Source organism: Physeter macrocephalus, unplaced genomic scaffold, assembly GCF_002837175.3.
Source record: "Physeter macrocephalus isolate SW-GA unplaced genomic scaffold, ASM283717v5 random_63, whole genome shotgun sequence".
NCBI classification, from domain to species: Eukaryota; Metazoa; Chordata; class Mammalia; order Artiodactyla; family Physeteridae; genus Physeter; species Physeter macrocephalus.
In genome coordinates, this window is record NW_021145349.1 from 1 (window position 1) to 26706 (window position 26706).

General features: G+C 50.2%; 1 protein-coding gene and 1 long non-coding RNA gene across 6 annotated transcripts in view; both read right to left on the minus strand.

Moving 5' to 3' along the window:
• Positions 1-47: 47 nt before the first annotated feature.
• On the minus strand, positions 48-11813 carry LOC114484826 (uncharacterized). The gene is made up of 4 exons (XR_003678173.2): positions 11566-11813; positions 10690-10822; positions 8174-8323; positions 48-2399 (listed from the first exon to the last, which is right to left on the minus strand). It is a non-coding gene; the product is annotated as an uncharacterized lncRNA (long non-coding RNA).
• Positions 11814-22482: 10669 nt separating this feature from the next.
• The window catches only part of SLC44A2 (solute carrier family 44 member 2 (CTL2 blood group)), a 29079-nt gene continuing 24855 nt past the window's right edge, over positions 22483-26706 (minus strand). For 3 of the 5 annotated variants that reach the window (XM_007107268.4, XM_028483736.2, XM_028483737.2), the window contains exons 21-23: positions 24741-24825; positions 24126-24279; positions 23787-23869 (exon numbers count right to left, since the gene is read on the minus strand). In XM_007107268.4, the coding sequence (XP_007107330.1) occupies positions 24155-24279; positions 24741-24825 (210 nt within the window). In that variant the 3' untranslated portion in view covers positions 23787-23869; positions 24126-24154. Of the gene's footprint in view, positions 23870-24125; positions 24280-24740; positions 24826-26706 lie in introns of all 5 variants that reach the window. The other 2 variants (XM_007107266.4, XM_007107269.4) reach the window with 1 other exon arrangement.

Below are 26706 nucleotides of genomic sequence, written 5' to 3' on the forward strand. Positions count from 1 at the left end.
TTCAAGACAAACGTAGCTATAATTACAATTTTGGACTCTAAATAACATGCTGACTACAACCTACTCAATTCCCACTCTATGCAAACAGTCTGGTCCACACCGAAATCTTCCAAATGAGTAAACAACCAAAAAAATCCCATCAGCGTAATAGGCAACAGATGAATCCACCCATTCCCTCCAGCCACATAACAGCTAACCACATAACCCTTCGATCCATACCAGTTACCAGCCAGGGCAGCAGGTTCATCTCGGAAACGCACCCCCTTCAAGGATAAACTCCGACATGACTAACCAGAACAATAATTTCCCACAATGCTTCAGGACTACCTAGCAATCTCATCGAAAACTTAAGGGTTCCAAAGTAGAACTTGAAAATCTGAGGGTGGAATGACAGGCGATGCCCCTGCAGAGCCAGGCAAAAGGACAGGTGACGTCAAATGCTTTTGACATGGGAGGGAGGGGAGGGAGGAGTGGAGGACCAGTCCCTGGGCTCAGCTCCTGGCTGTGCCTGGGCCCTTGTGGTAGTCACCAAGTGGGAGCTTTTGCAAAGATGTGGGCCTGAAACTTTGCCAGCTGGGCCACCACCTGTGTGTGGCCTTGAAGTTTCGTTGGAGTTTCCTTCTAACCTGCCACATGAATCTACTCCTCTACCTCTTCAAGGGGACTGTGAAAATTAAATGAGTTGACCTATGGAAAGCATGGAGCATAAATCCCACAGACCCGCAAAAACAGCACCAACTTCTGCTACAGACAAGATGTACATCACTGGCTGTTGCAGGGGCGGAGCACATGCAAAAGCACATCCTGTATTAAGGAATAATTATTCATTCACTTAGGAACGAATGATATTACGGCTGTGTTTGAAAAGAACATCTTTGGGGTTTCCCTGGTGGTGCAGTAGTTAAAAATTCATCTGCCATTGCAGGGGACACAGGTTCGATCCCTGGTCCAGGAAGATCCCACATGCCGCGGAGCATCTAAGCCCGTCTGCCACAACTACTGAGCCTGCACTCTAGAGCCCGTGAGCCACAACTACTGAAGCCTGCGCGCCTAGAGCCCATGCTCTGCAACAAGAGAAGCCACCGCGATAAGCCCGCGCACCGCAATGAAGAGTAGCCCCCCGCTCGCCGCAACTAAAGCCCGTGCCAGCAACGAAGACCCAACGCAGCCAAAATAAATAAATAAAATACCTTATTTTTTTTTAAAAAAAGACAATGTCTTTATCTGTTAGATACATATTTAAGATAAATTTACGGCTTAAACTACATGCCTGGTATTTGCTCTAAAATACTCCAGTGAGGTGGGGAGTGGAGAAGGGAAAAGGATAAACCAACACTGGAAAATGTTGATACCTGCTGAAGATGAGGATGGGTATACTGGGATCACTTGTGCATGCTTGAAAATTTCCATAATAGTTTTTGGGTTTTTTTTAAAAGTGAGTAGTAAACAAGAATTCTTACAAAAGTGCAACCATGGCAGGTAATCTAAAATTTAAAGCAAAGCTCAGAAAACCAATTCTAAACTGACAAGAGGCAGGCCATCAGAAATCACAGCTGACTGGTGAGGAGCCCATGTTAAACAGCCACCAGTCCTGGCCGTATCTATACTGAAACTTCATCAATCTGATAATGAAGGATGATGTTTAAAACTGTATTTACTTATTCAAAAGTATTCAGCATGCACCTCCCCTGTGCCAGGCCCTGAGCTAGATGCTGGGACAGTGATGAACACAGCACACAAGTCCCCCATTCCTGTGGACCTGGCCAGTGAGTGTACCCTAAGGGAGAAACGCCTTCCCTCCAAATCCAACATGGTGTCCGGAGCCAATGCATCACTGTACACTTACCATCTCTTCATCTTACATTCTTCCTCCACCACAGATATCAGATATAGAGACTTGAAAATAACTGAGCTTAAACTGAGATCCCAGGTGACTAAGACCTTTTTATTCAGGGTTTTGTAGGACTGATATTGTCTAAAATCTTCTAAAAGGAGCTCCTGGAAGAAATGGTTGATTCGGCACCTGATGCACAACTATAATGGGTGAGCCTGGGTCACACTGCAGTGTCAGAAAGCAAGGAAACATGCACAGATTACTGCAGGCTTGTCCAAAGGACAATTGAGCTGACCTGTGAGCACTTCCAGTGGCTACATTTGGGGCAACTATCAAAAAAGAAAAAGGAAAAAAAAAAAGCTTCCACACAGATGAAGTTCTCGAACTCAGCAGAACAGCCAAAACTCATCAGCGGTTGCCTCTGGGGGATGGTGGCAGGAAACACCTGGGAAGGGGTCCCGGAAACCTTCTGGGGTGATGGTCATGGTCTACATCTTGGTAATACTGATGGGGACATGCACTGGTCAAAATCCATTGAATTGGATATTCAAGATCTGTACATTTACTTCAAAAGAAAAAAATGTAAATAAATACTGGACTCTAGTTAATATTTAGAGGAAAGACTACAACTTTCTGCTACTTTGAAAAGCATTGTAAAAATAGATTGTTAATTATATTTCAATAAAATGAAGCAGACTGAAAGACAAAAAGAATACAGAGACGGAGAGATATGTGAACAACAACTAAAGTCAGATGTCAATGGCAGATAGGACTTCCCTGGTGGCACAGTGGTTAAGAATCTGTCTGCCAACGCAGGGGACATGGGTTTGATCCCTGATCTGCGGAGATCCCACATGCCGCAGAGCAACTAAGCCCGTGCGCCACAGCTACTGAGACTGCGCTCTACAGCCCTCGAGCCACAACTACCGAGCCCGCATGCCACAACTACTGAAGGCCGTGCACCTAGAGCCCATGCTCCGCAACAAGAAGCCACCACAACGAGAAGCCCGCGCACCGCAACGAAGAGTAGCCCCCGCTCGCCACAAGTAGAGAAAGCCCACGTGCAGCCACGAAGACCCAACGCAGCCAAAAATGAGTAAATAAAATAAAATGAAACATTAAAAAAAGTATTCACCGTGTAAAACATCAGCCCATCACAAGCCCTCAAGGACATTTGTGCGCCCCCAAAATGCTCCTGTCTTCAGCAAACGTTCCGCAGCAAGGTTTCCATCTGCTGTCTTCTCTGCTAAAACTCGGAGCATGGCTGTGGCCTCTGCTCCAGCAGGCTGCCTCACTTGAGAGGCAGGCCCAAGAAGGGACCCCTAAAGGGGCTCACTGGGCTGTGGCTAACTCTGACCACCACCCTTGGCCCATCTGTGATCCTTTCATCCCCTAGCCCTCCTCCCTCAGGCCAGGCCTTAGTGGCGATGGCTTCTGATTCAGGGGGACAAAGCGAGTAAGAGTACTTATTCTGTGAACTAAAACACGTAAAAACTGAAGTCGGGAATTCCCGAGTGGTCCAGTGGTTAGGCTTCTGTACTCTCAATGCCAAGGGTACGAGTTCAGTCCCTGGTTGGGGAACTGAGATCCCACAATCCGCGCGGCAAAGCCGAAAATAAATAAATAATAATAACTGGAGTCAGTATTTCTTTGCAGGGCAACAAAACCGGCCTCACTTGCCTCTGTGTGAGCCTCGATCTGTCATCCAAATCAGCCTCTTGGAAGCCAGCTGCTCCAGTCCTGAATACCAGAGAATCCACCTCATTTAACCTCCTTCTCAAGATTTTGAGGAACACCACTGGCAAGAAACCCACAATACCCACCTATATATGCAACACTCCACTGCCCCTGCCAATCTAACTTTAAACCCAAGCCTTGAAAGGCTCACAGAGCTGCTCCTGCAACCTCATTCAGGATTCAAACCAGGCCCAACTGAAGACTGATATTTACCAGCCCAGCCTCTCTGAAAAGAAGTCCAAGTAAAGAACGAGTGAGGAGCGAAGAATCAGGATCTTAAACAACCTCTGTGTGGTTTTGGGATGTTCTAACATGCAGGGATCAGGTTTCTTTCTTTTGTTCTCAAAACCAGCCCATCCAGAGCTGCAGAGTTACAGAAGTTTAAACCACAGCATGCGGTGAGATGACCATTTCCCTGACCTCTCGCTAACTGGAATATGCCGTTCATGACCACTTGCTGCTGGGGAAGAAACGTGCCCAAGTCAGCATGTGTGGATCAACACATGTCTGTAGAATGAATGAACAGGTGTAGTGACAACACCCCAACAGGTATGGCCCCACCTATTTTCCAGAGTAAATTCCCCCATCCAGGGTACTTCACAAAACCTTAAAGTCCCAGTCACTCCTGGGAATGGTCCCAAACTGGATGCTCCTCTTAAAGAGACCTAATTAGGCTTTAAAAGGTACAGGACCCAATCCTGGTTCCCTGACCTCTGGAAATATAATCCTATCCTGGAACGCAAAGTGAAATAATACATACATACAACTCGTAAGTGACTCCTTAAACTTTTACAGATTCACATCATCGAGGATATATGGAAAATAATTTTAACAAAGCAATCCAGCCAGAAGAGGCCAATCTAAAATCTGCTTATGGATGCCACTCTGAGAAATTTTTCAATTCAAGACATATCTTAAGTCTAGTGCAATGGTTCCCAGTTCTGTCCCCAACAGTGTTTTTACTGGTTCATAGGGAGGTATAAAGTTAGGAATAAAGATGTTCACAAACATTTTCAATTTAAAGGACTGTCCTTGGGACTTCCCTGGTGGCACAGTGGTTAAGAATCCGCCTGCCAGCGCAGGGGATACGGGTTCTAGCCCTCGTCCAGAAAGATCCCACATGCCGCGGAGCACCTAAGCCCGTGCGCCACAACTACTGAGTCCACGTGCCACAACTACTGAAGCCCGCGCTCCACAACAAGAGAAGCCACTGCAATGAGAAGCCCGCGCACAGCAATGAAGTGCAGCCCCCGCTCGCCACAACTAGAGAAAGCCCGCGTGCAGCAAACAAGACCCAACAAAGCCAAAAATAAATTAATTAAAGAAGAAAGGACTGTCCTTTACTCTAAACTTATTTTCTTCCTATATGTTCAGTATTAAAACATCCTTTTTCTTATGAAAAGGTGGAGATGGAGTATGTTAACTAATTAAAAAGATATTTTAACTGGTAAATGCAGGTTGTTTCCTAGAGTGCTTCTGGAACTATAACTGGTCTGTGAGACCCAGGCCTCCAGGCCCAATGACACCGTGGAACAGCCACAGGTCTCAGAAACAGAAGCCCCAGGTTTGCGTCCACCTGGGCTTTCCAACCCGGCCACTGTGGAACCTGCAACAAATCCCTTTATCTTTTCAGAGCTGGGTCAAAAATGAGATTAAAACACTACCTACACCTCAGAGCCGCAAACAGTAAGGATTAAAGGTGACAAGGTGGAAAAATGCTCTATCAGCTGTAAAACTACAAATGCAATGTATTGAAGGAGTAATTTCAGCTACTCTTGGATGAACCAACAGAAGTATTTTAACATCGGCCTGTGAAAAAATATTACAGCAAAAAGGTTTAAAGTGACTCCAAGTGGGAATTGTTAAACTCTTTTAGCAACATGCCCTTCAGGCAGCAAGGGGGGAAGGGAAGCCAGCTTAGAAATCCTTGAGGGGGGAGGGGCAGGCAGAGGCAACCTTCCCCTGTGTTCCCATGGGAAAGCCTCAGATTTTTTTTTTTTTTTTAATTTATTTTATTTTATTTATTTTCGGCTGCTTTGGGTCTTCGTTGCTGCACGTGGGCTTTCTCTAGCTGCAGAGAGCAGGGGTTCTTCGTTTCGGTGCACGGGCTTCTCACTGCGGTGGATTCTCTTTGTTGTGGAGCACAGGCTCTGGGCCCACAGCCTTCACTAGCTTGTGGCACGTGGGGTCAGTAATTGTGGTGCACGAGCTTAACTGCTCCACAGCATGTGGGATCTTCCCGGGCCAGGGACTGAACCCGAGTCCCCTGCATTGGCAGGCGGATTCTTAACCACTGAGCCACCAGGGAAATCCCCAGTTTTTTTAAAAACTAGTTTCTAGTTAAGAAAAAAAACAAAAAAATGACTGTCTCTCTAAGGATGTTAAATATTAACATAACATGCAAACTGTGAATTATTTTAGTGGGTAAGAGTTTCTTTTTCAAATGAAACTTTTTAATTTTGAGATATTGTAGCTTCTCATGCAGCTGTAAGAAATAACAGAGATCCCCCCATGTACTCTACCCAGTTTCCCCCAATGGCAACATCTTGCAAACTCTAGAACAATATCACAACCGCAATCAGATACAGACTGCTGCTGTCACAAGGATCCCTCCTGTTACCCTTTATAGTCACATTCACCTCCCAACTGTCCCCCCTCCCCAATGCCTAACCCCTAGCAACCACTAATCCTTTTAAGGTTTCTGTAATTTTAGCATTCCAAGAATGTTATAATAATGGAATTGTAAAGCATACAACTTTTCAGGATTGGCCTGTCTCTTGCAGCGTAACTGCCTCAAGATTCATCCAAGTTGTGTGTGTATTGACAGTTTGCTCTTTATTATTGCTAACTAGTATTCCATGATAAGGATGTACCACAGTTTAACCATTCACCCCATTAAAGGACATCCGGATGGGTTCTAGTTCTTGGCTGTTATAAATAAATATTAAGAGCCACTATGAGCCATGGGGCCGGGCTGGTCATTTCCATATTAGGGAAATTTAGACTGTTTTTTTTTTGAATTATGAACACAAAGTAAGAATTATTAACCTGCAAAAGCTCTAAATCTACCACTGAAAAGCAGGCCTAACTTACACATTCATCCTTTACACACACACACACCACACACTCAGATAAAAGAAAGAAATCAGTTCAAAGGCAAGCAGCACAAAAGCAAGTGGCCTAGAAGATTATCCCAGTAAGACCTTACCCTTGAGCTTGAACCACAATCCTAATGGAAATCATATAAATGACTGTTTCAAGGAAAATTACCATGAACCTCAAATTGCCAATAGCACCTCTTCTCATTAATCACCTAAGATTAAAAAAAATAATCTGGAACAAATTTACAGACTCTAATAAAAGGACACACATTCAACTTTGTAAATGATCCTTTGTGATCTTATACGGACAAGAAAGTATCACTTGGACAGTAAACTCATTTTATTGTTAAAACTAGAGCCACTGGAGTTTTGAAAACTAGAGTTTTCAATTTCTTCATTATGTGGACATCCAATGAGAAGAGAAAAAATTACATTTCAACGGGACATCATTTCACAAAACATCTGAAAACACCTGATGTTAAAAGTCTGAATGAAGGACTTCCCTGGTGGTCCGGTGGCTAAGACTTCGCACTCCCAACGCAGGGGGCCCGGGTTCGATCCCTGGTTGGGGAACTAGATCCCAAATGCTGCAACTAAGACCCAATATAACCAAATAAGTAAATATTTTTTTTTTTAAAGTCTGACTGAATTTCCAATTGCTACTTATAATAGTATCACCTAAAAAGTGATGTCTAGGAAAAATCCCACAGAGATTTAATAGAACACAACAATGGCAAGAAACAATTTCTTTTAGAAAGTCAGCACACTGACAAGCCTCCCCAACAAACACATGCCTACCCTGCTTTCAGTATTATTTCTGTTACACTGTTAGCACCACAGAGGCAGCACCGACTTAACCTAAATAACAAAGCAGGAGGGAAACTAGTGGCTTCAGACAAAATTATCAAATGCTCCAGCAGAAGACTAAAGTCCGCCTCATCTCTTCAGGGCCGCAACCCCATTTCACCAACCAACAGTGTGCAGGCTCCCGTCAAACCACTATCTGCCTCTAATTCAGAACCCTGCCACTGGAAAAAGAAATCAAATCTTTCTTGCCCAGGACTTTGCTAACACAAAATATAATATATAATAACATACAGAGGGACTTCCCTGGTGGTACAGTGGTTAAGAATCTGCCCGCCAAGGCAGGGGACACAGGTTCGAACCCTGGTCTGGGAAGATCGCACATGCTGCAGAGCAACTAAGCCCGTGCGCCACAACTACTGAGCCTGTGCTCTAGACCCCATGAGTCACAACTACCGAAGCCCACGCGCCTAGAGCCCGTGCTCCGCCAACAAGAAAAGCCACTGAAATGAGAAGCCCCCGCCTGCTGCAACTAGAGAAAGCCCGCACGCAGCAACAAAGACCCAACACAGCCATAAATTAATTAATTAATTAAAATAATAATAATAATAATACACAGAGCCTAAAAATCCTAACTCCTGAGAATAATCGATCAAAGCAACATGCAAATCAAATATCACCATTTTGTGGGCCATACCTGCTAATACTAGATGGTGACACTTTACACATTTTTCAAGACTGCACAAGGTTAAGCAACTTAATGACAAAATGTAGCAGGAGGGCAAGTCCAAGTTTCCAGGGGGAAGGAATCATTCCTCTGAGATGTAAAAGGTGAAATCAGGAGGAACTGGGGAGAAAGATGAGAAAGGTAAATAAGAGGGAGCCACCTCAGCCCAAAGAAAACTTCTAAAGCCCTTTTCAAAAGTGAGCACACAGGGGTTCCCTTGTGGCACAGTGGTTAAAAATCTGCATGCCCATGCAGGGGACACGGGTTCGAGCCCTGGTCAGGGAAGATCCCACATGCTGTGGAGCAACTAAACTACTGAGCCTGCGCTCTAGAGCCCATGCGCCACAACTATTGAGCCCATGCGCCACAAATACTGAAACTCGCACGCCTAGAGCCAATGCTCCGCAACAAGAGAAGCCACCACAATGAGAAGCCCGCGCACCGCAATGAAGAGTAGTCTGTGCTAGCTGCAACTAAAAGAAAGCCCACATGCAGCAACGAGGACCCAATGCAGCCAAAAATAAATAATTTTTTAAAAGTGAGCACACTTCCAACTCCCACATGCTGCTGAAGCCTACAAGTGCTGCCTATGTTTAACCAAAGAGAAGAGGCTTATAGACTTGTAAAAGGCTCTTTCCTCATCAGCGACTCCACCTATCCCTACGTGGCAAACTTAACCAGGAGAGCATGAGCACCGTATTTGTGACATCGAAATATTAACAGCCAGTGGACTTCCCTGATGGTGCAGTGGTTAAGAATCCACCTGCCAATTCAGGGGACACGGGTTCGAGCCCTGGTCTGGGAAGATCCCACATGCTGCGGAGCAACTAAGCCCGTGCGCCACAACTACTGAGCCTGCGCTCTAGCCCGCGAGCCACAACTACTGAGCCCGTGTGCCACAACTACTGAAGCCGGAGCGCCTAGAGCCCATGCTCTGCGATGAGAAGCTACAGCAATGAGAAGCCTGCACACCGCAATGAAGAGCAGCCCCCACTTGACGCCGCAACTAGAGAAAACCTGCGCGCAGCAACCAAGACCCAACGCAGCCAAAATAAATAAAAAAACCCAAAGTGTTCTCCTTAAACTGAGAAAAGAAAAGATACTAACAGCCAGGACTTCCCTGGTGGCACAGTGCTTAAGAATCCGCCTGCCAATGCAAGGGACATGGGTTCAAGCCCTGGTCCGGGAAGATCCCACATGCCACGGAGCAACTAAGCCTGTGTGCCACAACTACTGAGCCTGAGCTCTAGAGCCTGTGAGCCACAACTACTGAACCCGCATGCCTCAACTACTGAAGCCCATGCGCCTAGGGCGTGTGCTCCACAAGAAGAGCCAACGCAATGAGAAGCCCGCGCACCACAGTGAAGAGTGGCCCCCAATCACAGCAACTAGAAAAAGCCCGCACACTGCAATGAAGACCCAACGCAGACAGAAAAATAAATAAAATTAAAAATACATAATATATATGTATATTAGCAGCCACTCCTACCAATATTTTTTTGTTTGTTTTGACAAGAAAAAAATTTAAGAAAAATAAGAGACAGCCTTAGATTCCTCACTCCCAGGAATATGGGCATCTCCTCGAGTACAATGGAAGTAGTTAAAGGAACTTTTACCTACAGGCACTGGACAAATTCAATCAAGAAAAAATTAAAAAAACTGCAGATGATTAGGCACCACTCCACTCCAGAAACAGGGAAAGTCCCAGGCTGGCCCAAGCTTCAGCAGGGTAGGGAGACCCTGATAAATCAGTGCCCAGTGCTAGCAAGGCCAAGCCTGGCAGTAACGGCCTGCCTCCAATCAATTCAGACAACGCTAAGGTCTGCACAGATTCTATTCACAGGGACCAGGAGCTGTCCACAAGGCCAAGAGACAGCTCAGGGGTAAAAACCCCAGGACTAGTGACAGGGATAGTAGCACCTGCCAGTGCCCTGGAGCCTCCCCGCCCCATTCCAGCTGTGAATGAGCCTCTGGTTCCCACATTTCATTCACAGTCTGAGCGACTGCTGTAACTACATCCTATGAGACCACACACAAAGCATAGTGGCAGCACTGTGAGCAATCCAAGGAGATTCCAGACCACAAATACCTGAGGAAAAGAGCCTAGAGCCGTAAATTTCAGTCCTAACTTCGGGTGACACCTTGTGTTTTCCCGTGGACTCCAAATATGCCAACCAGACCACTCATTTTAAAGACATCACAGTCCTAAGCAATCATAAAAAAATTCAGAATCACTGAAATGCCTGAGTCTGGAAAAGGTTAACCAATGCTTCCTTGCTGATCGATCAGGTCCCCTAGGCAGAGCCCCAAGCAACTTTCAAACAGTTTTGGAAATATTGAGAAGAGATGGCTTACTCTCCCTAGGTTTAGACAGTGAACTGGAGGAGAGCATGCTGATCACTGTACACCCCAAATAATTCCCCCAGGCGGAGTATTACCCAGGACAGAACCTCAAGAGCAACCCCAAGAATCTGTCACTCAACTACCTGAGAAAATAAGGTAGAAAAGGGAAAGGATTTCAAGCTCTCATGCTTGGGTCCCAATCTTGCAGATCACAGGACACTCAAATATCGCACCAGATCAGTTTTGGGGGAGAATGAATGCCAAGTCCTAAGCAATCTGGAGAAAAATTCAACGTCAATGAAACACCTGAATTAAAAAGAAGAAAAGCTTAAACCCTCCGCCAAATCTGGCTCCTGATCTGGGGGAGGCCTAGGTAGCCAGAGATTTGGGAACCCCATGAAGCCTCCTTTGCAATCCAAATAATGACGGGGTTCCAAGGAGGGGGTCTGCCTCTCTGCCCCACATAAGGACAAAGAAGGCGACGTTTCCCGCCTCGGGAACCTGGGACCCTCCTGGAACTCGGGGCGGGACTGGGACAAAGAGGAGGACAGATGGGAAGGGGGGTCGCCCCCGCACCGCGGGTCAGGATGCTCCCGGCCGGAGGGGGGTGTGTGCTGCCGGCACGTGCGCGCGTGCGCGCGTAGCGCCACAACAGACAAAGCCCGGCTCGGGGGAGGCGGCGGCCGGGGGCCCAGTGCGCGCGCACCCCCCGCGAGAGGCGCCGCCGCCGGCCGAGGGGCCGCGAGGGGGGGCGGATGCGCGCGCACCGGGCCCTCGCCGCCGCCATTTTGTTTCCTCGGCACAATGGGGGAGAGTAACGGCCGAGCGCGGGAGCAAGGCTGGCAAGGAAGGAATGAGCCAGGCGCCAGGGCGAGAGGACCGGGCGGGAAGCGAGGAGTGCGGGGCGCCTCAGGCCTTGTCACCGCGACTCTTCAGCCGAGCCCGCGCTGAGTGGGAAGACGGGCGGGGGGAGGGGGAGAGGCGGGAGCGGGCCCGGCCACCGCCACATTGACTCTTACCTTGTCCGCGTCCCCTTCTCCGACCGCAGCCGCCGCCCTCCTGCCAGAGCCCGCCGGGGTCTCGCCCCAAAAGCCACGCGGTGCGCACCGGGCTGCTGAGTCCAACTGCAATGGCGAGAAGAGGAGGAGGAGGAGCCGGAGCCGGGGTCGGGGGCGAGCGGGCGGGCGCGCGCCGGGGAGGTGCGGAGCCACGTGACCGGTCGGAGCTCCGCCCCTTCGACGCCGCGTTGCCGCTCGACGCAGGCCCAGCCGGAGAGGGAGGGAGGGACAAAGAGAGATAAGAAGGCGGGCTCTAGTCACGTGACAGAACCGTAGGCGTTACGTGGCGTCGGAGCGTTTCCCTCCCCTTTCCACGCCTCTACTTGATCATGTGACAGTGGCAAATTCCTCGTTCTCCTTGGCCACGTGACAAGGCCCTTGGTGCCTTCCAGTTGTCGTATTGGTAGGACTGCGTCATGTGACAACATCGCGACTCTTTATTCAATGGTGGTTTTTGAGAGGCCATTACCACGTGAGGCAGGGCGAGCGGCTGAGTCTCTCTGCGGCTGCTAGTTTACGCGCCTGCGCGAACGCCATCTTACACTCGTTGAAGTACGTTGGCGGAAACGGGTCTTAGAAGCTCGCGTGTGAGCGTACTCATAGTGGCTTGTTCTCGGTAGAGGAGGTTCGACCTCCAATCGAGGGATTCCCGCGGAACTTCCCCCCCCCACTGTCCGCATCTCCTGCGAGAGGCCGAGCAGACTCGAGGTGCGTGTGCGAGGAACGGGCGGGCCGAGCTCCTCGTTGCTGCCCCGGGAGTGGCGCCAGCGAGCGCCCGGGGTCTTTGGTGTTAAAACTTTATCCGGTGTCGCGCCCAGACGGATTGCCGAGCTTCTGAAGGGCAGAACCGAGTTGGTCGGGATCTTCCAGTCGCCCACTCACAGAGGGAGAAACTGACGCCCGATCCAGAAAAAAACCCAACTGGAGACTTAACGGTCTTTGGTGGGAGAGCTGGGACTGCGACAGAGATGCTCGGCCAACCACTTCTCAGGGCTCATAAGTAAAGCTACCGGGGACCGAGCGCCTATTCTTTACAAGCCTGGTGTCGTTGAATCCTCCCGAGCGCTTCGTGAGATCCCCGATGTACAACAACCTATCCATAAACTAAACCCCACTCACCTCCAGTGTCAGGATCAAGCTGGCGCTCGACAGTCGTCGTTGTTAGGCAGGTTGTCGTGTGCGAGTCTGTGATTCAGACACTGCCGAGATTTGGAGCAAGGAGTGGTTCAAAATGTTTCCTTCCTAAAGAAGGCGAGAAGTCGTTCAAAACTTACGGTCTAATAACGGATTTTCCTTGCAAAAACGTAGGGATGGTGCAGCTAGTTTGTTAAGAATGCAAGATCCAGGGTCGCCCTAGGTTTGAGTCTCCCGGTGTGACCAAGAATAGTGCGCCTCCCTGAGCCTCCGTTTTGTTATCTACAAAATGGTGATTTCTTTTCTTAAAAGCACCTGGCACAATTCTTTGCGCAGAACAAATGCCCCAAAATGATAGTTGTTATTAGCAAGGTAAGATGTAAAAATGTGATTACAGAATGAGTGCGTGCTGTACCTATCACTTTTCAATTTTGTTTACACTTAGATCTTGAACCAATAATCTATTCATATGATATAAATAAAATGTCAAATGTGCAAAACGATGTGAGAAAACAAAGTCAATTTGTCTCCTCCAGACATCCTCCTTTTTGGCAACCATTGTAAAGTTTTTTGTGTGTATCTCTCTAGAGATGTTTTAGTTCCAGAGATGCTTAATTATGTTTTTATTAGAGTTTTTCTCGTAAATAAGAGACGCTCTGCATCTTGCTTTTTTTCCCCCGACTTGGAGATCTTTCTTCAAATAAAGCTTGAGATTGAAAAAAGTTTTGGTTAAATTAATGGGGCAGTATTCAGACAAAATTAGCCAAAATAAATTTAGATTGCTTAAGGTCACCGTGACAATAAAGGTGATAACTTGGCTTTAACACTGAGTTAGAGATCAGCTATTCCTCTGCGTGACACTTGAGGGAAGAGGCTCAGAGGTGGGGCAAGTTGACTAAGCTAATAGCGCTACCAAGTGGCAGAACAAGGAAGGTTTCTAGTTTTCTGATTGGCAAGCCCATGGACCTTTCTTGGGAGGGACACAAGGTTACTTTTTTTTTTTTTTTCTGGCTGCGCCACGCAGCTTGCAATATCTTAGTTCCCTGACCAGGAAGCGAAACTGGGCCCACATCAGTGAAAGCGCTGAGTCCTAACCACTGGACTGCCAGGGAATTCCCAAGGTTACATTTCTGAAGAACTGGCTTTTGAGGATCTCATTCCTCTTATCTGCCCTTACCAAATTCCTTTGATATATGGGCAGATAAGATCATGATTACAGGCTAAGGCTCCATGGAGGAGCCCAGGATGGACCTGAAGAGTTTTTGAACTTCAAAGGGTTGCTGGAGTGGCTGGCATGGAGTGAATGCTAAAGAAACAGTTGTGGTTGTGATTGTTACCTATTGGACTGGTGCCCCATCCAACCAGATTCTTTCAGTGACGTGGTCCGTTAAAGTGCAGGTGAGGTGATGAGAAAACCAGAACTCCTTTAAGAGTGTATTCCCGTGGACCCACCCGTACGCCATCCACCAGGAGCTGCTGGGTAAGAGGTTTTCAGCCAGACCTTCCTTGTCCATGTTCTCTCCTTGGTCACCATACAAGATGGAGACCCAAGATGTCATCTGCCCTCTCATCCCTACACCTCCACCCTGACCCAGCCTCCCATCCTTGCCTTTCCATTACTCCGTGGTTAGCAACCCCTTGTATGCATAACAATTCTCTCACCTCCTTGCCTTAGCTGACCCCTGTCCACTGTCATCTGGCTTTACCTTCTCCTGTCTCCATTACACCCACTCCCTCATTAGTTGAAGAGTGAGGTCTGTCCCTCTCCTCTTGCAGTCCCTTGATCTAAACAGGTTCTGCCATCCTCTGGGACTTTAGTGTCTTCATGAACATCCTCTCCATTCCTTGCCTTCCTCAACTTAAGAGATTTTTTCCTACTTCAGCCCCCCAACCCCAAAGTCCCCTGATCACACCCAAGAACTCCGCTTGAAAGTTTTTTGAAACACACTTGCTGCTTTCCCACCCTCTCAGTAGAGTGAACATAGGTTGACCGCCGTGCTTTGGGGAACCACCCTGCTCCCTTGCTCAATCCGTGGTTCAGTTGTTGGGTCCCCACTTCTGGACTCTGAAACTAGCCCCATGGGCTGGCTACAATGATTGGCTTAGCAGTAACTGACCAAAGTCGGGCTAGTCAGAGCCAGTGAGCACCAGCCTTGGGATTTGGGGGTAAAAGAAGCCTTTATTTCTCTGATCTTGAAGCCAAGAAAGTACAAGGTGTGGTTGGGGGACAGGGAGTGTTTGACTGAAACTGACCTGGAAGAAAGCCGAGCCAAAAGATGGGGCAAGAAAACATTACGGTGTTTCCTCCAAAAATTAAACGTAGAATTAACATGTCATCCAGCAGTTCCACTTTTTATCTCTCTTTTTTTTTTGGCCGTGCCACAAGGTATGTGAGATCTTAGTTTCCCGACCGGGGATCAAACCTGCACCCCTGGCATTGGAAGCATGGAGTCTTAACCACTGGACTGCCAGGGAAGTCCTGGCAATTCCACTTCCGAGTATATAACTAAAAGAAATGAAAGCAGGGACTTGACATACTTGTACACCCATGTTTGTAGCGCATTAATAGCCAAAAGGTAGAAGCAACTCAGATGTCCATGGATGGATGAATGGAGGGATAAACAAAATGTGGTCCATCCATACGGTGGAATATTTTTCAGCCCTAAAAGGAAAGGAAATTCTGACACATGCTACAACATGGATGAACGTTGAGGACATTTTGTTAAGTGAAATAAACCAGTCACAAAAGGACAAATACTGCATGAGTCCACTCATTTGAGTTCCTAGAGGAGTCAAGTCCACAGACACAGAGAGTAGGATGGCGGGTGCCAGGGCTGGGGAAGGGGGATGGGGAGTTAGAGTTTGACGAGGACAGAGTTTCAGTTTGAGAAGATGAAAAAGTTCTGGAGGTGCCTGGTGGTTGCCCGACAATGTGAATGTGCCTAATGCCACTGAACTGCACACTTTAAAATGGTTATGGTGGTAAATTTAACGTGTATTTTACGACAGTGTTTTGTTTTGTTTTTTTTGGCTGTGTTGGGTCTTCGTTGCTGCACGTCGGCTTTCTCTAGTTGCAGCGAGCAGGGGCTACTCTTCATTGCGGTCCGCGGGCTTCTCATTGCTGTGGCTTCTCTTGTTGCAGAGCACGGGCTCTAGGCACGCGGGCTCAGTAATTGTGGGCGTACGGGCTTCGTTGCTCCGTGGCGTGTGGGATCTTCCCGGACCACGGATCGATCCCGTGTCCCCTGCATTGGCAGGCGGATTCTTAACCACTGCACCACCAGGGAAGTTGCAACACGGTTCTTCTTCAGTCCCTTATATCTACTACATGAAGTGAATGGCTGAGCACACTCAAAATGGCTAGTACATGGGTCACCCACCTCTGTGCCCAAATCAGGCCAACCTCACAGATAAGTAATATAATATTTACCGAATCCTAAGTGTGGAGCTTGGTAAATTTTTACATAGCATACATCTGTGTAACTACCACCCCAGTCAAGACAAGGAACATTGTCACCACCCCAGGAAGTTACCTTCTGCCCTTCCCAGCCAATTGCCAGGCCTTTTCTTACATCACCAGGGTGAGCATTACCTGTTCTAGAATGTTACAGAATTGGAAGATATCTTTGTGTCTGTCCCTTGCCTGGGCCACTTTTGAGTTTTCTGCCAGCTTGTAACTGGCCCGCACATCTGTACCTCCTTTCCAAAAGGGCAGCGGTCCTCTCCCCCTGGCCTGGCCTCATCCTGACTCATTCTAGATCCATACCTCTCAGAGAGGCAAACTGCAGCAATGAATGCCGGCCACCAGAGCTGGTAACTTACAGCCTGTCTCTGGAGGCAGAGGAGCTGGCCTTAGAGGCTGTGCAGCTGGGAGCAGCTGCTGGGACCCAGTGAGAAAACCATCCCACGGGCCTGTCCTCATGGAGCTGACCTAGAAAGGGAGGAAGGCGATAAACAATGAGCGAAGTATGTAAGATGTCCATAGTGGCAAGTGCAGTGGCGAAAATAAAGCTGGGGAGTGCAGGGCCAGGGTGGGTGCGATTTTAAGTCAGATGGTGTGCAGAAAAGCCCTTACAGGGAGCCAAAGGACCTAGGCCAAGCAGATTGCTGGGTAGAGAGTCTTCCAGGCAGAGGGCACAGCCAGTGCAAAGTCCCAGAGGTTGTCTGTGCTTGTGGAAGGAGCAGCGAGGAGGAGGCCCGAGGGGCTGGAACAGGGCCAGTGAGGGAGGAGAGGAAGATGTGCCATCCAGGAAAGGGCGAAGAGGTCCTGTAGGGCCCCCTGGACCCACGTGGAGACAGTGGCTTTCACTCTGGGTGCCTTGAACTCCACAGGAGGGTTTTGTTTCCTTTTGGTTTGGTTTTTTTTTTTTATTGGAGTATAGTTGATTTACAATGTGTCAGTTTCAGGTGTACAGCAAAGTGAATCACACATATACATATATCCACTCTTTTTTTCTTTTCCCATATAGGCCATTACAGAGTATTGAGTAGAGTTCCCTATGCTATACAGCAGGTTCTTTTTAGCTATGTAGGAGGGTCTTGAGCAGCGGAGAGATGGGATCCATCCTTCATCTCTCCCTTGCCCATACCCCCAAGTCCCTGCTCCTCTCCATTAGCCCCAACTAAATCTAGCTTTCCACCTGCACCTCGTACCCCGGTGAGTTTGGGGGGAAAAAAGAAACTCCCACAACCCTCGTAACATTCCTTGTTCACGCGGTGCTCTCCCGCACGCAAAGATGATTTCTCACACCTTCATTCTTCTCACAGCCTCTGCCATCTCCCCATGCTCTGCTCTCAGCTGATGACCTTCCTGCTTATTTCAAGAGCAAACAGTTGCTCCCATGCATATTCTTCCACCACTAAAGCCATGAGGACTTGTGCCCACATCCCTGCCTTCCCCCAGCTCCGGATGTCCCTCTCTGGCTCTCCTCAAGTCCACTTTTTGTGTGTGTGTGTGGTACGCGGGCCTCTCACTGTTGTGGCCCCTCCCATTGCGGAGCACAGGCTCCAGATGCGCAGGCTCAGCGGCCATGGCTCACGGGCCCAGCTGCTCCGCGGCACGTGGGATCCTCCCGGACCGGGGCACGAACCCGTGTCCCCTGCATCGGCAGGTGGATTCTCAACCACTGTGCCACCAGGGAAGACCTCAAGTCCACTTTTTCTCCTCCTCTCCCCAGGGCTCAGACTGGCCTCTGTCTAGGGCAGGTAGTCTCAGCCAGCCCCGGGGACTTGAAAGACCATCCAAAACACTGAGCACTCCTGATGGCATGCCTCCAGCCTGAAATTCTCCCATGTGGTCCAGATCCACCCATGCAACCATCCATGTGACAGCTTCCCTTGGAGGTGTTGTGTTCAGTGGGTCCAAAATCAACCTACCTGGGACTTCCCTGGCGGTCAGTGGTTAAGACTCCGTGCTTCCAATGCAGGGGGTGTGGGTTCGATCCCTGGTTGAGGAACTAAGATGTCACATGCTGCGTGGCGCAGCTAAAAAAAAAAAAAGAAAAAGAAAAAACAAAACACCCAACCTACCTACCCAGATCCCTTCGGGTCCACTTTATCATTTCTCTGCACCCTTGCAAGGGCTTTATGTGGTTTTGCACCACCGCCTGTACCTGCAACTCTTCTTCAGAGAACTACCCCTGGGCTCTGGACCACGTTGCCAATGCACCTTTGCTAGCACACTCAGAGAATCAGAAGTGCCTGGGAGCTTACCTTCCCCTGGGGCCATTTTTAATCAATGACTTACCAGTGCAGGCTGTAACTCAACCTCCAGAGCTCCCTGGCAATCAGGCGACACGTGCCCTCTGCAGGACTCTGCCTGGGCTTGCCTCCCCTCAGTGCTGTGCTTCCTCCTGCTTCTTTGGCTCTTTTCCTTTTTAAAAAAAAAATATTTATTTATTTATTTGGCTGCACCAGGTCTTAGTTGAGGCACGCGGGATATTTGTTGCTGCGTGCTGGATCTTTTAGTTGGCGGCATGCAGGCTCTATCTAGTTCCCTAACCAGGGTTTACAATGTGTCAGTTTCAGGTGTACAGCAAAGTGAATCACACATATACATATATCCACTCTTTTTTTCTTTTCCCATATAGGCCATTACAGAGTATTGAGTAGAGTTCCCTATGCTATACAGCAGGTTCTTTTTAGCTATGTAGGAGGGTCTTGAGCAGCGGAGAGATGGGATCCATCCTTCATCTCTCCCTTGCCCATACCCCCAAGTCCCTGCTCCTCTCCATTAGCCCCAACTAAATCTAGCTTTCCACCTGCACCTCGTACCCCGGTGAGTTTGGGGGGAAAAAAGAAACTCCCACAACCCTCGTAACATTCCTTGTTCACGCGGTGCTCTCCCGCACGCAAAGATGATTTCTCACACCTTCATTCTTCTCACAGCCTCTGCCATCTCCCCATGCTCTGCTCTCAGCTGATGACCTTCCTGCTTATTTCAAGAGCAAACAGTTGCTCCCATGCATATTCTTCCACCACTAAAGCCATGAGGACTTGTGCCCACATCCCTGCCTTCCCCCAGCTCCGGATGTCCCTCTCTGGCTCTCCTCAAGTCCACTTTTTGTGTGTGTGTGTGGTACGCGGGCCTCTCACTGTTGTGGCCCCTCCCATTGCGGAGCACAGGCTCCAGATGCGCAGGCTCAGCGGCCATGGCTCACGGGCCCAGCTGCTCCGCGGCACGTGGGATCCTCCCGGACCGGGGCACGAACCCGTGTCCCCTGCATCGGCAGGTGGATTCTCAACCACTGTGCCACCAGGGAAGACCTCAAGTCCACTTTTTCTCCTCCTCTCCCCAGGGCTCAGACTGGCCTCTGTCTAGGGCAGGTAGTCTCAGCCAGCCCCGGGGACTTGAAAGACCATCCAAAACACTGAGCACTCCTGATGGCATGCCTCCAGCCTGAAATTCTCCCATGTGGTCCAGATCCACCCATGCAACCATCCATGTGACAGCTTCCCTTGGAGGTGTTGTGTTCAGTGGGTCCAAAATCAACCTACCTGGGACTTCCCTGGCGGTCAGTGGTTAAGACTCCGTGCTTCCAATGCAGGGGGTGTGGGTTCGATCCCTGGTTGAGGAACTAAGATGTCACATGCTGCGTGGCGCAGCTAAAAAAAAAAAAAGAAAAAGAAAAAACAAAACACCCAACCTACCTACCCAGATCCCTTCGGGTCCACTTTATCATTTCTCTGCACCCTTGCAAGGGCTCCTGGCGGACAGTGGTTAAGACTCCGTGCTTCCAATGCAGGGGGTGTGGGTTCGATCCCTGGTTGAGGAACTAAGATGTCACATGCTGCGTGGCGCAGCTAAAAAAAAAAAAAGAAAAAGAAAAAACAAAACACCCAACCTACCTACCCAGATCCCTTCGGGTCCACTTTATCATTTCTCTGCACCCTTGCAAGGGCTTTATGTGGTTTTGCACCACCGCCTGTACCTGCAACTCTTCTTCAGAGAACTACCCCTGGGCTCTGGACCACGTTGCCAATGCACCTTTGCTAGCACACTCAGAGAATCAGAAGTGCCTGGGAGCTTACCTTCCCCTGGGGCCATTTTTAATCAATGACTTACCAGTGCAGGCTGTAACTCAACCTCCAGAGCTCCCTGGCAATCAGGCGACACGTGCCCTCTGCAGGACTCTGCCTGGGCTTGCCTCCCCTCAGTGCTGTGCTTCCTCCTGCTTCTTTGGCTCTTTTCCTTTTTAAAAAAAAAATATTTATTTATTTATTTGGCTGCACCAGGTCTTAGTTGAGGCACGCGGGATATTTGTTGCTGCGTGCTGGATCTTTTAGTTGGCGGCATGCAGGCTCTATCTAGTTCCCTAACCAGGGATCGAACCCAGGCCTACTGCATTGGGAGTGCAGAGTCTTAACCACTGGACCACCAGGGAAGTCCCAGCTCCTTTCTTTCACATTCCACGTGTAATCAATCAGGTCAGCCCCTCTTCAGATTATATCCAAAATCTGCACACTTTTTATCACCAAGACACATCAGAGCATGTGCTGGGACTAGAGCAGTAGCCTCCTCTTTGGTCTCCCTGTTTCTACTTTTGCTAACACTGGGCACTTTCCAGGTCAGGCACTGTGCTAAACCCTTTACATTCATTCAGCTGTTTCATGCCTCTGTACTGAATGCCTGCTCTGTCCCAGGCACTCCACCCAGCCCTGGGATAAAGTCTCAATACTAAAGAATAGGCAAGATCTGACATTCTGGATGGGGAGAATGACAATTAGCAAGTGAAAATGCAAAGAAGTAATTGCAGACTGTGACAAGTGCCATGAGGAAAAGAAACAGGGCGATGTGGTCATCACTAAGAGAGGCCAACTTTTTTTTTTTAATTAATTAATTTTTGGCTGCGCTGGTCTTCATTGCTGCATGCGGGCTTTCTCTAGTTGCGGCGAGCAGGGACTACTCTTCGCTGCGGTGCGCAGGCTTCTCATTGCGGTGGCCGGAGCATGGGCTCTAGGCGCGCGTTTCCGTAGTTGTGGCTCGCGGGCTCTAGAGCGCAGGCTCAGTAGGTGTGGCGCACGGGCTTAGTTGCTCCGCGGTATGTGGGATCCCGCCAGACCAGGGCTCGAACCCGTTGGCAGGTGGATTCTTAACCTTCTTGACCACTGCGCCACCAGGGAAGTCCCAGGGCCAACTTTTGATGAGCAGGGAAGGCTTCCTGGAGGTAACTGCTGAGCTGAAAGCAGGAGGATGAGGGGCTAGCTGTAGAAAGAGCCAGGTGGAGAGCATTTCAGGCACAAGCCCTGGGGCCAAGGGTGTCTGGATGAGTCAGCAAGAGGGTGTTAATGCGGCGGATGGGGCAGGGCCTTGTGGGCTGCCATGAAGACTTTGGCTTTCACTCAGTAAAAGGGAGCAATGGAGGGTTCTTGAGCAGAGGAGGGGTGTGAACTCACTCGGGTGTTAGCAGGTGCCCTTCCGCACCTGTGGCGGAAACAGTGAAGGAGTGGGGACGGATGAGCTGATAATGAAGGCTGGGAGCTGAAAATATGGGGAGAAGTGAGCAGGTTTAGGAGCTGTATTGGAGGCGGGGTTAACAGGAGCTGGGGGGTAAGAAAGGAACAAACCTAAAAGATCGCAGTGAACAAGGAAACCCAAAGAATATCTGTACAGGATAGCGGTGAGGGCTTTGGAGACCTGACCTTCTCAGCCCCTTTCCTGCTGGGGTCACCTTCAGACACGTCGCCCAACTTACCTGCCTTAATTAATGAATGGCCACAGTACATAAGCAGATGAGAAGTACTCCAAAAATGGTAGTTATTTAAGAAAAAATTCCGGAGGCAGGAATGTAGGAGGGAGAAAGGCAGTTAACATGGTTGGAGCAGTTGGTCCAGAGGTGACAGTAAGTGAGCTGGCATCAAGGGGGCAGTAGCGAGCCTCCAGGTTAGCAGGGTCGGGCAGCTTGGCAGGTCTGAAGCCCTTTAGACTAGACTGTGGTGCCCAGGTGCCCGGCCAGGGACAAAGCAGGCCTGGGGGCACATGTCCAGGCTGTGTGCTGAGGAGGTAGGCAGGTCACTGCCACCTTCTGCAGTCTGAGGATCAGAGCCTAATAAGGGGTATTTGTTCAGGAGAAACCTGAGCCTCCTGCATGGTGGAATTCAGGCGGAGGCCAGCAGACAGAGGCTTCCTGCCCTCCCTCCTTCTCCCTGGGGAGAGTAGCCCCAGATCAGAGGATCCCAGGGCGGTTGAAGCTGGGGTTCCCCCAACCAGCCTCCCACTCCCCCCACAAACACTCCAGGCTCGGACTCTGTACAATAGGCACTTTATTAGTGGTTGGAATGCAGTTACAAGTAGGGGTGTACGGACAGAATGGGGGAGGGGGTGGCAGGCACCGGAGACAGAAACCCCAGGCTGGGATTTCTCCAGATCCCGGATTGGGATCCTGGATTGGATTGTGGGGAGGGGGGGGGGCTTGGGATATGGCGAAGGGGGAACCAGCACACCCGTTCCCCCCGAGTTAACAAATTTGGCAAAAGGATCCTCAAGGTGAGGTGACTGGGCGGCGGGGGGGGGTCCGGGGGGGGGGGGGGGGGGCTTGGGATATGGCGAAGGGGGAACCAGCACACCCGTTCCCCCCGAGTTAACAAATTTGGCAAAAGGATCCTCAAGGTGAGGTGACTGGGCGGCGGGGGGGGGTCCCCTCATTTGCCTAGGGCATCTGCCCATCTCCCCACTTCCTCTGAAATCATCCCTTGGGTGGATTCAGTTTCTTTTCTCTCTTACAAAGAGAGCTGTGTCAATAACTGGCAGAGAAGGGCAGCGGGGGACGGCGAGATTCAGCCCAACCTGCCAGCCAGCCGGTTTCCATTAAGCCGCTATTAGCGACCTCCTCCCCCCTGTTCCACACCAGCTTGATCCCAGCCTCCCACCCCGGACAGCCAGGAGACACCCCTACCTGGCACCCCACCCCCCACCCCAGCCATACCCGAGGAGGGGACATCGGAAAGCATTCCTCCGTGTCCCCATGTCAGCCGTGATGACAGAAAAAAAGCTAACAGACCCTTTAACGCATGTCCAGGTTAAAAAAATAATAATAAATGCCTGCAGCAGCCGGTAGCCAGTTGTTCAGCCCCGGAGAAGGGTCCTGGCATCCTGGCCGGAGCAGACGCAAGTGAAAGGTGGCCTTCCTGTGGCCACCGCTGCTGCAGACACAAACGCTGTCTTGTCATAAGAGGGGGACAGGAAGCAGCGGGCAGCCCGCAGAGGGCCCTTGCATGTCAGACATCAAGAAGCCTCGCTGGGCTTCTCATCCGGGCCAGTGGGGGCTGGAGAGACTCATCGCACAGTCTTGGGTAGTGGGGTGGGGTGGGGGCGGCCGTGAAAACACGTACTGGCCCTTGGCATAGGGAGGAGATCCCACAAACCCTCCAGGTTCCCGGAAACTGGTGGTAACTGGATGATGGGGAGGGGCAGGAAGGGGGCGGCAGTGATAGGACTTCAGGTCAGCCCGATGGGCTGGGGGTTCTGACCCAGCTGCCAAGCACCCATTGTGAGACTTCCTGGGAGGGGTAGGAGGGCGGGGCCTTTAGGACTCCGCTGGCTTCTTGTTGGTCTTGTTCAAAAGCTTCTTAAGGGTGAGAGACATGAAGTAAGGCCTCTCAGCGGTGCCATCGTTCCTCTCCAGGTCCTCCACTGCGGAGAGAGAGGCCCCAGAGCAGGTGGCATGAGGGGAGCCCACGGGCAGGGGCCTCAGGGGACAGGGTGGGCGGACAGGGGCCACAGAGAAGCCTCAGAGGGTTAGGAAGCAAGACATGCTGGGACTGGAGGGGGCGGACTGGAGCAGGCTGGGAACTCGACACACACACACACACCCCCACACACGCTCCCCACTCCCAGGCCAGGAAGCCCCGCGTGCATCCCCGATCTACAGGGAGGAAAACAAGGAGACCTGCGTGGCCTCCAAGCCAGCCTCCCTCTCTACTCCTCGACTTCGCCCCGCTTCCCCTCCTCCTCCGCACTCCCCTTCAACAGGATGTCTCTCAGCTCGGGCGACATGAAGTAGGGTCGCTCCTGAGAGCCGTCATTCCTTTCCAGGTCCTCACCTGGGCTCCCCCCAGGAACCAGCAGTGGGGAAATGGGGGTGGTCAGGAAGGGAGGGAAAGAGGGAGGCAGGGAAGAACAGAGAAGCCAGCAGGCATGGAGGAGAGGAAGAGAAAAGAGAACACAAAACAAAAAAACACAGACAGATGGAGAGACCAGAGTTAGTGGCAGCCACCAATCCCGCCCGCCCCGCAACAAAGCCGGAAACTCCAAAGCTGAGGGCCCAGGGGCACAGAGTGTTCCAGTTGCAGCCTGGACCAGGGGATAACAGGATGGAGAAGCTCTAAGCGCAGGGGGAAGCTGAGAGGGGGCGCGCCGGGGCCCTAGGACGAGGGACAGCCAGGCCCTAGGGGAGGCTGCGGGCACTGGGTTGGCGTGTGTACCCCCATCGGAGGGAGGTGTTCTGCCCAGAGGGGAGAAGGGAGTCAGGGCCCAGGAAGGGTGGGGATGAGGGGTTACTCACAGAAACAGAGGAACAGTGTGTCCACACACATGCCGTAGACGCTGAAGAAGCCGTGGGCAATCAGGTAGGAGCCAATGATCACCGTCTAGGCAAGGAGAGACAAGCTGTTTCCACCCCAGCTCCTGCTCAGGGCAACCTCCCACTCACCACCACGTCCCTCCCCAGCTGGGGTTATGGCATTTCCCTGCTGATAAGCCCCTCCTCTGGACCTCCCCGGTGGCGCAGTGGTTAAGAATCTGCCTGCCAATGCAGGGGACACGGGTTCGATCCCTGGTCCGGGAAGATCCCACATGCCGTGGAGCAACTGAGCCCGCGCACCACAACTACTGAGCCCGCGTGCCACAACTACCGAAGCCTGCGCGCCCTAGAGCCCGTGCCCCGCAACAAGAGAAGCCACCGCAATGAGAAGCCCACGCACCACAATGAAGAGTAGCCCCCACTTGCTGCAACTAGAGAAAGCCTGCGCGCAGCAACAAAGACCCAGTGCAGCCAAAAAAAAAAAGAAAAAAAAAAAAGCCCCTCCTCTTAGGCCTTCATCTGGCTGCAATTTTATGCAACTTCAGGGCAAGACAGGTTTAATGCTCACAACCCTACTAGACTGTGTCTATCCCATTTAAAACTATATGCCCAGTTGGGACTTCCCTGGTAGTCCAGTGGTTAAGACTCTGCACTTCCACTGCAGGGGATGAGGGTTCGATCCCTGGTCATGGAACTAAGATCCTGCATGCCGAGAGGTGCGGCCAAAAATATAAATAATTTTAAAGATTTTTGTTAATTTAAAAATAACTATATCCCCAGCAATCTGGAAACTCACGGGGCTTTGGTAGGTACCTGATAAGCATTAACTGACTGAAGTGAGCAGACTTCAGAGAGATTACATAACTTGCCCAGAGTCACTCAGAACTAGCAAATAAAGAACTAAGATAAAAATCGAGGTCACAGGGCTTCCCTGGTGGCGCAGTGGTTGAGAATCTGCCTGCCAATGCAGGGGACACGGGTTCGAGCCCTGGTCTGGGAAGATCCCTCATGCCGCGGAGCAACTAGGCCCATGAGCCACAACTACTGAGCCTGTGCGTCTGGAGCCTGTGCTCCGCAACAAGAGAGGCCGCGATAGTGGGAGGCCCGCACACCGCGATGAAGAGTGGCCCCCGCTTGCCATAACTAGAGCAAGCCCTCGCACAGAAACGAAGACCCAACACGGCAAAAATAAATAAATTAATTAATAAAAACTCCTACCCCTGACATCTAAAAAAAAAAAAAAAAAAAAAAAAAAATCGAGGTCACATATATACACTAATGTGTATAAAATAGATAACTAATAAGAACCTGCTGTATACAAAATAAATAAAATAAAATTCAAAAAAAAAAAACCCCGAGGTCACTGGGCTCCAAGGCCTGCACTCAGATACTGTACTGCTCTTAGGGTGATGACCTAACCCCTCCATGTCCCCATCACCTCCCTGCCCTTATCTCCACCTCCTTGCCACTTCACTCCTTCCACACCAGCCACACTGATTTGCTCACTGTTCCTGGCATAGTCCTGCCTCAGGGCTTCTGTACTTGTTGCCTCTGCCTGGATGTCGCCTGCATCTTCTTCAGATCTTAGGTGTGACGTCACTTCCATGGGGAAGCGCCCTGGACTCCCCACACCTGCCCACATCCTCCACCACAAGCTCTAACAATTGGTTCCCTGTAATTCTGCCCTGTGGCACGCACAAGTTTGCAAGCATGCGTCCAATGCGGATCATCATTCGTTAATGTCGATTTATTTCTAAACTGTAAGGCCTTTTTCTTTTTTTTTGGCTGCACGGCATGTGGGATCTTAGTTCCCCGACCAGGGATCGAACCCGTGCTCCCTGCAGTGGAAAAGCGGAGTCCTAACTGCTGGACCGCCAGGGAAGTCCCAAACTGTAAGGCCTTTAAAGGTCATGCCTGGAATGTGGTCGGTACTTAATGTTTGTGTCCT